The 10,924-nt window shown below is 55.0% G+C and overlaps 1 protein-coding gene across 2 annotated transcripts in view; it reads right to left on the reverse strand.

The window, feature by feature from the left end:
* ALDH3A2 (aldehyde dehydrogenase 3 family member A2) overlaps positions 1-10,248 on the reverse strand; it is a 25,393-nt gene extending 15,145 nt beyond the window's left edge. For both annotated transcript variants that reach the window (XM_066364991.1, XM_066364990.1), the window contains exons 1-6: positions 10,099-10,248; positions 9,810-9,970; positions 7,275-7,506; positions 6,406-6,491; positions 2,093-2,301; positions 270-387 (exon numbers count right to left, since the gene is read on the reverse strand). In XM_066364991.1, the coding sequence (XP_066221088.1) occupies positions 270-387; positions 2,093-2,301; positions 6,406-6,491; positions 7,275-7,506; positions 9,810-9,962 (798 nt within the window). In that variant the 5' untranslated portion in view covers positions 9,963-9,970; positions 10,099-10,248. The remainder of the gene's footprint in view (positions 1-269; positions 388-2,092; positions 2,302-6,405; positions 6,492-7,274; positions 7,507-9,809; positions 9,971-10,098) is intronic.
* Positions 10,249-10,924: the final 676 nt, after the last annotated feature.

Below are 10,924 nucleotides of genomic sequence, written 5' to 3' on the forward strand. Positions count from 1 at the left end.
TAAAATAACTAAGCATGTGCCCCCACTAACCAATTGTTTTATCAACCAATCAACTCAACAGTCTAAATGGGTTTCACACTCACCTCATCTTGTTCCCAGAGAGTCTATGAAAGTGGCACAAAGCATTTTAACTAGCCAGTAAGTTCATTCAGTCACAGACACTGTTGGGATTTTCCTAGGGAAGGGAGGCTATTAAGGATACTGCCCGAAAAGAGCTGATGCGAATCACCCCAACGAAACCAGCGGAACTCAGTGTGTTCAACACTGACCTTGACGGTCTCCCGGATCTTCTGCACGATCGGCTCCTGCAGAGACGGCTCACAGAGGATGTAGTCAGGGGCGATGCAGGTCTGGCCGCAGTTCATGTACTTCCCCCAGGCTATGCGTCTGGGGGGAAAAACCCAACAGCCAGGAGATAAGTCGACTCTTCATTGTGACATCTCTGTGTTGACTGAACGCTTTCAACTAGCATGTATTCACAGGCTAACCTGGTCATCTTTAAAAAAAGTAAAAACGGCCCGACCGGTGGTGGCGCAGTGGACAGGGAGGGCATCGACCCGGAATGCAGAGGTCCCAGATTGGAAACCCTGAGGTTCCTGGCTTCAGCACGGGGTCATTGACGCAGCTGGGGCCCCGCCCCCTGCCCCCCCCCAAGGCACAGATGAGAAGCAATCAATGAACAACTAAAGTGCCGCAAATATGAGTTGATGCTTCTCATCTCTCTCCCTTCCTACCTCTCTCTCTCTCTCTCTCTCTATATATATATATATATATTTATACATACATAAATAAATAAAAATGGTTTAAGAACTCATCTCTGAACCAGCTGGCTGTATCTCAGAATGCACCTTCCAAATGAAGGAAGCCCTTTTAAGGAACAGGGCAATGCCCCCACCAGCTCACGGGCAGGGAGGGCAAGCACTGTCGCCACAGAGGGAGAGAGAACAAGCCCTCCCCACACCCTCCTCCTCCAGGGACACCGGGAGCTCCACACACAGACCCCCCTCTCCTGGCTGTGGCCTGCCGAGCCTGCCGGCACGAGGCTGGGCTGCACTGGGCAGAGCAGCGCCCCCCCATACACACACACACACACACACTCTTTGGAGAGCTGTGCCCACGTCTGAATCCAAGTCCACTCATTAACTGAGGGTCCTGCACGCTGGTGAGCAGACTTCTCACAAAGCCGACCCAGACGGCAGCCTAACTCTGTGCCTCGCCTCTTCCACGCTCCCCAACTCTGCAGGGGAGGGAAAGCCACACCAAGCACCCGGAGCACGCCACAGCACCTGGAGCACGCCACAGCACGCCAAGCACCCGCAGCACGCCAAGCACTGGGAGCACGTCACAGCACGCCAAGCACCTAGAGCACGCCACAGCACCCGGAGCACGCCAAGCACCTGGAACACGCCAAGCATCCAGAGCACGCCATAGCACACCAAGCACCCACAGCACACCACAGCACCCGGAGCACGCCACAGCACGCCACAGCACACCACAGCACACCACAACACCCGGAGCACGCCACAGCACCCACAGCACGCCACAGCACCCACAGCACGCCACAGCACGCCAAGCACCCGGGGCACGGGCTTCGTTCTGGGCCGGCACTTCCTGGTAGCTCACCCTGACTTAGCAGAAAGAACCTGACACCTTTTCTTTCTAGTCCCAGAGGCAAGGTACTAGGCTAAGGTAAACGACAGCTAATACTGGTTTTATCATCCAGGGAACTCAACGAAGAGACCAACACATGCCCACGCTGCTGGGACTTCAGAGGATTAACCAGGCACACACTAGTCCTCTGGATTACCTACTTCCCGGGTCACCAACCGGCGGACCAGCAAAGTTTCCTGCAGCTCTAGAATCTCAAGAACAGAAAGGGCCTTTCCATAAGGCCCAAGGAAACCCACGTGCTATCATGACCTGCTCATCTCCTCTAGCCGTGGCCTGTCACCCTCGAGGACATCGACCACCCAAGCTTAAGGGAGGCTCTCCGGGCCGGGGGCGCAGGGTTCTAGTGTAAACAGGACACACAGCCTGTCAGAAACAGTCCACCAGGCCGGGAAACCCCCCACGACCAGAGAAGCCATCTCACCTGCACGTGGCTTCCAGGTCACAATCTTTGTCGATGTAACACGGGCTCTTTCCTCCCAGTTCAAGGGTCACAGGGGTCAGATGCCTGGAAGCAGCCGCCATGACAATCTTCCCAACGGCAGTGCTTCCAGTGTAGAGAATGTGGTCAAACCGCTCCTTCAGCAGCTCGGTGGTCTCCTCAACACCACCGTTCACCACCACACACAGGTCCTCAGAGAGGGAAAACATAACAGCTTACAGTGCTGAACTGGTCCAGCCGTCTGACATCAGCTCGTTTCTCTGACGTGCACACGTGACATTCAGCAGAACCATGAAGACAGACAGGAGGGGACAGGAGAGGGGACAGGGGAGGACCCGGGAAGCCCGGAGCCTGATGGCATCTCAGAACCATCACCCGACGACGGTGGAACGGATGAGGGAGTCTGGAGTCTTCTTCCTGAGCACAGCAAAGAGAGGGAGGGAGGGAGCGCAAATGGCTGGATGGACCAGGGAACTGGAGAAGATGGCAGCTGGGCAAGTTGAGGACCTGGATGAGAAAAGAGTGGTCCCGACGTGACAACGTCTGACCCCGAACATTCATTACTCTCTCTACACATGGCAGGAACCAAGCAGACGTCTGCAGAGCGCGTGGCACATAAAGCACAGCGAGCAGAACGCCCCGGAGTCAGACCTGGACAGATCCGCGCCCTGCGCCTGGCTAGCTCCCGGCGAGAACGCGCCCCGAAGTCAGACCTGGACAGATCCGCGCCCTGCGCCTGGCTAGCTCCCGGCGAGAACGCGGCCCGAAGTCAGACCTGGACAAATCCGCGCCCTGTGCCTGGCTAGCTCCCGGGCGAGAACGCGCCCCGAAGTCAGACCTGGACAGATCCGCGCCCTGCGCCTGGCTAACTCCCGGCGAGAACGCGCCCCTTAGTCAGACCTGGACAAATCCGCGCCCTGCGCCTGGCTAGCTCCCGGGCGAGAACGCGCCCCGAAGTCAGACCTGGACAGATCCGCGCCCTGCGCCTGGCTAGCTCCCGGGCGAGAACGCGCCCCGAAGTCAGACCTGGACAGATCCGCGCCCTGCGCCTGGCTAGCTCCCGGCGAGAACGCGGCCCGAAGTCAGACCTGGACAAATCCGCGCCCTGCGCCTGGCTAGCTCCCGGGCGAGAACACGCCCGAAGTCAGACCTGGACAAATCCGCGCCCTGCGCCTGGCTAGCTCCCGGCGAGAACGCGGCCCGAAGTCAGACCTGGACAAATCCGCGCCCTGCGCCTGGCTAGCTCCCGGGCGAGAACACGCCCGAAGTCAGACCTGGACAAATCCGCGCCCTGCGCCTGGCTAGCTCCCGGCGAGAACGCGGCCCGAAGTCAGACCTGGACAAATCCGCGCCCTGCGCCTGGCTAGCTCCCGGCGAGAACGCCTCCGAAGTCAGACCTGGACAAATCCGCGCCCTGCGCCTGGCTAGCTCCCGGCGAGAACGCGCCCCGAAGTCAGACCTGGACAGATCCGCGCCCTGCGCCTGGCTAGCTCCCGGGCGAGAACGCGCCCCGAAGTCAGACCTGGACAGATCCGCGCCCTGCGCCTGGCTAGCTCCCGGCGAGAACGCGGCCCGAAGTCAGACCTGGACAAATCCGCGCCCTGCGCCTGGCTAACTCCCGGGCGAGAACACGCCCGAAGTCAGACCTGGACAAATCCGCGCCCTGCGCCTGGCTAGCTCCCGGGAGAGAACGCGGCCCGAAGTCAGACCTGGACAAATCCGCGCCCTGCGCCTGGCTAGCTCCCGGGCGAGAACGCGCCCCGAAGTCAGACCTGGACAGATCCGCGCCCTGCGCCTGGCTAGCTCCCGGCGAGAACGCGGCCCGAAGTCAGACCTGGACAAATCCGCGCCCTGCGCCTGGCTAACTCCCGGGCGAGAACACGCCCGAAGTCAGACCTGGACAAATCCGCGCCCTGCGCCTGGCTAGCTCCCGGGAGAGAACGCGGCCCGAAGTCAGACCTGGACAAATCCGCGCCCTGCGCCTGGCTAGCTCCCGGGCGAGAACGCGGCCCGAAGTCAGACCTGGACAAATCCGCGCCCTGCGCCTGGCTAACTCCCGGGCGAGAACGCGCCCCTGAAGTCAGACCTGGACAAATCCGCGCCCTGCGCCTGGCTAGCTCCCGGGACCTCCGACAAGCACTGAGCGCTGCTGAAGCCTAGTCTCCCCACCTATTACTGGGGAGAGGTCGCGTGGCCTTGGCCTGATCCTCCTGTGACTGGACCATTGTCAGCATTACTGTGAAAGGGAGGACATCTTGAAAAAACAACATGAAAAGCAACGACGACAGAAGAGATGACAAGAGGGAGACGCATTCAAGGGACTCCGAGGTGCAGGCCTGAAGTAACAGTTGGCTTCTGAACCTTGTTTCCACTTGGTCACTTTGCTAATTAACTAGGAGGGCTGATTAGTCCTCATTCACTTCCTAGTTCAACTACCCAACAAATGTTTCAAGTTTTAACTTGCATACAGCTCCATCTGCAGAGCGTATGTGATTGATCCCCTTCCTCCCCCCCCTCTCGCCGCCAACAAGCTACGGGAGGCAGGGTGGGCATTATTTCACCCAACTGGACAGTCAGACAGAGAAGCATTTACCCCCGGTGGGGGCAAAGCAGGACTATCAAACTATCTTCTAGTTCCAAATCCTACTTAGTTCATGACATCTCACTGTTTTCATCACCATTCTGAGTTGGATAACCACAGCTGTTAGAACCAACTTGTTCTGTGCGCTGCAGCAGCAGTGTTAAAGAAAAAAAAAAGAACAAGCCTGAACAGGTGGTGGCACAATGGACAATGTCGACCCAAGACACTGAGGTCCCAGGTTTAAAACCCTGAGTTAGCCGGCTTGGGCGTAGGATCATAGATGTGGACCCAGGGTCGCTGGCCTGAAGCTCAAGGTCACTGGCTTGAGCAAGGGGTCACTGGCTCAGCTGAAGTCCCAGGTCAAGGCACATGTGAGAAACAAGCAATGAACAACTAAGGTGTTGCAACTACGGGCTGATGCTCCTCCTCTCTCTCCCTTCCTGTCTGTGTCTCTTCTCCCTCTCTCTCGCGTGCCCTAAAGAAGAACAATATTCTAAGGGCCAGAATTGGTCTCTAGATTATTATAAATTAATGCCTGCAACTACAAGTATGCTATTTTAAAGCTAGCTGTCAGTGAAAACAAAGTGTGGACTCATTTCTGCCCATCTCCGGGCAGAACCGAACGGTCCCAATCCCACAGTGGTGGCCTCGTCCACTTCCTCCCTTCGAGGGCATGAGAACAGCTGATGCGAACAGAGAGATGAACCACCCTGTGGCTGAGGAGGTCACGCTCTTCCTGCAGCTCTGAGACTCTCAAATGCCAGCACCACTTTAACCTGAGTGACCGTCCACACGTGGTCTGGGAGGCCATCTTCTTTCTGTAGTTTCATGCCACAACCTGTCCATTTTAAAAAGCAGAAGTGTTCGTACCTCGTCATACTCCAGTAAGACAAAAGAGATGAATTATAAGAACCCAGCATAGGCCTCGTCCCCCATTAAATAGTTCTCTAAATGAATACAGCTAAAATCATGTTAGATCAAACAAAGGTTAATCCAAAATGCCAAGTGGCAAAAGAGAGGTCTATAAGTAGCGAGGGATGCCTATGAAGCCACGGGTCCAAATGTACTGCATGACCACAGTGGCCGAGCTTTGCCACAGTTCCTTTTATATATTTATTTTATTTATGTAATAGAATAAATTTTGTAGTCTTTTTTTTTTTTAGATTTTATTCATTTTAGAGAAGGAAAAAGAGAGAGAGAGAGAGAGGGAGAGAGAGAGAGAGAAAGGGGGAGGAGCAGGAAACATCAACTCCCATATGTGTCTTGACCAGGCAAGCCCAGGGCTTTGAACCGGCAACCTCAACATTCAAGGTCGATGCTTTATCCACTGCGCCACCACAGGTCAGGCCACAGTTCATTTTAGAGCTTAATTTCTTTCAGTAATCCAACCAATGGGAGATCTCTACAGAGAGATCCCTCACCCATCACTGACACGTACTAGCAGATACCATGTGTGTTCCCCACCAGAAACACAACAGATGTGTTAAAGATTGGAGCCAAGTTGGCCCGGGTGCTGAGGACGGCTCCATGGCCTCCGCCTCAGGTGCTAGAATGGCTCCGGTTGCAATGGAGCAACAGCCCAAATGGGCAGAGTATCGCCCCCTGGTGGACGTGCCAGGTGGATCCCGGTCGGGCGCATGCGGGAGTCTGTCTGACTCCCTGCTTCTCACTTCAGAGAAATACAAAAAAATAAAAAGACAGGCAAGACACTTACCGGGTCTAAATACTGGGGGAGGAGCTTCGCCAAGATGTTGGCAGTATTTTCACTCAGTTCCGAAGGCTTGACAATCACAGCATTTCCTACACAAAGCAAAAAAGCAAGGGCAGTTGCGTTTGATAACTTGACTAGACTTTTTAGTTGCCACCAAAACGATGTCCAGGTAGGGAGCACAGGCCAACTACCCCAATTCCTTCTGCTGCTCTTCATTCTGCTCTCCTCGCCGTGAACATACATACAGCCAGCCCGTCTCCCTTGCTCCCTCTCACATGCTAGCTCCTTAGTTCTCGTTCTCTGCAGGTCACTGAGGGGAGGCTCCAGCAGCCTCCCCGCCTCCTCCTCCCCCTTTCCAGCCAGCCCTGTCCTCCCAGCCCCACTCCTGGTTCTCCTCTCTGCCCTGAAATTCCTGGGCAGACAGGCCTCGTCGGCATAAGGCTGGGGCTCTGGACCCTGCAGAACTCAGACATTCATCTCTTGGCATTTACTATCTGGATCCAGCGAGCCTTTCTCCCCTAACCCTTCTCTGAATGAAGAAATGGTCAGACTGAATCCCATGGTTGATCCCCAGCCAGAGCTGGCACTGGAAACCACATCAGGATACGGCTGTCTGACTCACAATCACCCCGGGGCCCATTGACGCTGGTGCCTTTACATCCAACAGGTTCATTTCCTGGGTGCTATAAAAAAGCAACCATGCAAATCCCCTTTGGAGCCCATTTAAAAAAATAAAAACCACAGATAATCTTGACGAATTCTCAATACACTGCTGGTGGAAACCAAGGCATACTATCAAAGCCAATTATTTAATTAGCCACCCCCCTTAATCTATCAACAATGACAGAATAAGACATCAGCGGACACGAGACCTGCAGCAATGGCTCCTATCAGGGGCTGAAGGGTGAGGGCCAGGGGGTAGTTCCAGGCTCCGATAATCAGTACGACTCCCAGGGGTTCTGGGTAAACATAAGCTTCGTCCAGCATGGTGGGCAGGTTCCTTCTGGCTGGTTTAGCACGAACCCATTCCGGAAGCTTCTCCAGCACTAGATCAATTTCCCCAAGAAGGACAACAAGTTCCTGAGTGTATACATTATATTCACTCTGTTATAAGAGAAGCACAGAAACCTTGTGTGAGCGTGACACATTCTGCTCTGAGTGACAAAAACATCAGGGCCAGGCACGCCTGCGGTAAAAACTGGCATTATCTGACTAGCTAGTTTGCCATTTAGATGCCTTCTGTGCCCTTCAAGCACTCAATAAAGACTTGCTAACTCCCTCCCTAATATAATATATTCAATCCCTTTCACTCTTCTTTACTGGTCCAAGCTCTTTAAAACCAGGCTTACAAGTCACCTTTCAGGAAGATTTCCATGACTCATAATGGCTTGCTTTGTAAACCAGAGCAATTATGCTTTTGACCTGTTATCTTAATACTTCACCCTTAATACAACGGTTTATAACTATACTCATATTTTATCTGTAAATGTTTTGTTTCCCAACCAAATTTAAACCTCTCAAGAGCAAGGAACTTCCTGTTATTCCTTCCGTAATTCCATATGTATGCACCCATTCACACAAACATTTGATACTGGTAGCAAAAATGACTCAGGTGTTCTGAAATCTTAATTATCCCATCTTGTTTATTTGATATCACAAACCCTCTACACCTAAAATGTACTAAAGGAAATTTTAGTGACTGTTGTTCCTACTACTACTGATGTCACTACCCTTCAAAATGATCTTTGACTGGGGGGTGAGGAAGGGGGAGACAGAGAGAAAGCTATTTAGAAAGCCAGAGCAAAGAAAAAAATAAACGCAAGCCTGACCAGGTGGTGGCGCAGTGGATAGAGCGTCGGGCTGGGACATGGAGGACCAAGGTTCCAAGCTCTGAGGTAGTGGGGTCAGCAAATTAGTCAACAGAGCCAAATATCAACAGTACAACGATTGAAATTTCTTTTGAGAGCCAAATTTTTTAAACTTAAACTATATAGGTAGGTACATTCCTCATCGAGGTAGCACCTGCACGTGGTATTTTGTGGAAGAGCAACATTCAAGGGGCCAAAGAGCTGCAGCACGTGGCTCACCAGCCATGATTTGCAGATCACTGCCCTGAGGTCACTGGCTTGAGCGCAGGCTCATCTGGTTTGATGAGGGCTCACCAGCTTGAGCCCAAGGTCACTGGCTTGAGCAAGGGGTCACTCCCTCTGCAGTTACCTCCCCAACCTCCATCAAGGCACATGTGAGAAAGCAATCAGTGAACAACTAAGGTGCTACAACAAAGAATTGATGCTTCTCATTTCTCTTCCTTCCTGTCTGTCCCTCTGTGTCTGTCACAAAAAGCACAAAATTGTAAAATTGGAAAATACAAGGGAAAATATTTATGGCCTAAACATGACCCCAAACCCTTGCTACTCAAAGATTGGTTCTGAAATAAAGAGCATGGTATCACCTGGGAGCTTATTAGAAATTTGGACTCTCAGATACTCCTCCAAGATCTCCTGAACCATCATAATACTCTGCTTAACAAGATCCCCAGGTGACTGATTCACCATTGCACTAGGGTTGGAGCACTGACCTAAAGCAAAGTCATGGAGAAACATTTAAGTGCAACACAACCAAGAGAAACAGAAACACCTCTTTCTACTAAAGAAACTGTTAACAATGTTAAAAGTCAAGAAACAGGAGGCCGGAGAGCCCTGGCTGGACAGTTCAGTTGGTTAGAGCTTCGTGCCCTCCCCACATGCCAAAGTGGGGGGTTCAATCCCGCCCCTCTGGTCAGGAGGGCACCTACAAGAATCAACCAATGAATGCATAAACACGTGGAACAATTTAAAAAAAAAATCCTTTCTCTCTCTCTTTCTCTCTCTCCCGCTTCCTCTCTCTAAACATTTAAGTGAGTAAAAATTAAAAAGCTAAAAAATAGACCCGGCAAAAAAAATCTGCACTCTAGGACACTAATAAATGACCGAAATGCTGGCTATACCAAGAAAAAAAGAAAAAAAAAATTCTTAGAGGGAAAAAACCATACAGGCAACAGAAAACTAACAAAGAAACAACAACAACAACAAAAAACAGGCCAAAAAATAAATAAATAAATAAAAAATCCTAAAAGGCAAAATTCAGAACAGAGGTCAGGGAAACACCGCGTAAGCGTCTCGCAACAGGTGTGAGGACCGAGAAGGCCAGGAGAACGTGGCTGGATCCGCGCCGCTGGAGGGGACACTCCCACGGCCTTGCGTCATCAAGAAAAATAATAAAGGAAGAGGAAGAAAACACGAAAAAGTGGCAGGGCCGCGCTCCGTCCCCGCTCCGTCCCCGGATGGGCCGCGCTCCGTCCCCGCTCCGTCCCCGCTCCGTCCCCGGACGGGCCGCGCTCCGCCCCCCACTCCGTCCCCAGCGCGCACCTTGCGCAGGTCGGCGCCCACGGCCCCCACGAGGTCCTTCTCGCGCTCCAGCAGCATCCTGCGCAGCGCCTCGAGCTGCTGCCGCCGGAACCGCAGGGGCCGCGACCTGCCGGACGCGAACGCGCTGCGAACCCGCTGGACCAGGCGCTCCATGGCCTTCCCTGGACGGGGAGAGAGGGGACGTCAGGGGCGCCGCGGCGGGCGGGCGCCCCCATCCCTGCCCGCCAGCCCCCCGGCCCCCGCCGCCCAGCCCCCCAGCCCCCCAGTCCCCCAGTCCCCAGACACTCACTCCGATGCGTCCCCGGTGCCGGCGGAGTCCGACTGTCCGGGAGCCGCCCGGACCCGCGACCTCGACCCCGAGCTTCGCGCCTATTGGTCGGAGCGGGCCGCGTGACGCCGACCCGCCACCTCAGGCCCCGCCCACTGCCTGGGTCTGAGGGCGGGGTTTAGGCGGAGAGCGGAGTTAGGGTGTGGGGACCCGGTCCGCGGAGGCCCCGGCGGGCTGCTGGGAGGAGGCGCTGCGCCCCCGCGGGCACTGCACCGCACTGTCCACGCGCCGAGGCGCGCGCTCCCGAGAGGAGGTTTCTTCCGTGCGGCCGCCCCGGCTCCGGCCGCGCTGCTCGCTGCCTGCGCTCGGAGAGGATCTAAGAAGCCCTCCGAGGGGAGGATCCCCCGGGAGGGGGGTGTCCCCGCCCCGCGCGGCCTTAAAAGAAGCGCCCCAGCGCTCGCGTCCCCCTCCAGCCGCCTCCCGGCCCCTGGTGTCTCTATGTGGTCGCGCTGCAAAGGGGGAACCCCTGCACTCGGAGGCTCCCCTCTGCTTCCCATCAGGTGCAGTGGGAGACCATCGCACCCCAGTGACGTCATGGGCCGTGCTCACTCCAGTCGGCGGCAACCCCGGGGCGCAGCGGGGCCCTCGCTGTCCTCCAGCGGGTGACACCGCCCGGGCCACCTTCCTGTCCCTCCCGGACCTTTCACCCTTCCACACCTCCACCTGCTCCGGTGCCCCAGGGCTCTGTCCTTGGACCCCTTCTCTTTGCAGCCGCGCCCTCCTTCCTCTAATCCCGGGGAGGGTGGCCGGGGCAGGGCAGGGGGGAGGCTTTCCTTCAGCTCCTCTG

This window comes from Saccopteryx leptura, chromosome 2 (genome assembly GCF_036850995.1).
Source record: "Saccopteryx leptura isolate mSacLep1 chromosome 2, mSacLep1_pri_phased_curated, whole genome shotgun sequence".
In the NCBI taxonomy this organism is placed as follows: Eukaryota; Metazoa; Chordata; class Mammalia; order Chiroptera; family Emballonuridae; genus Saccopteryx; species Saccopteryx leptura.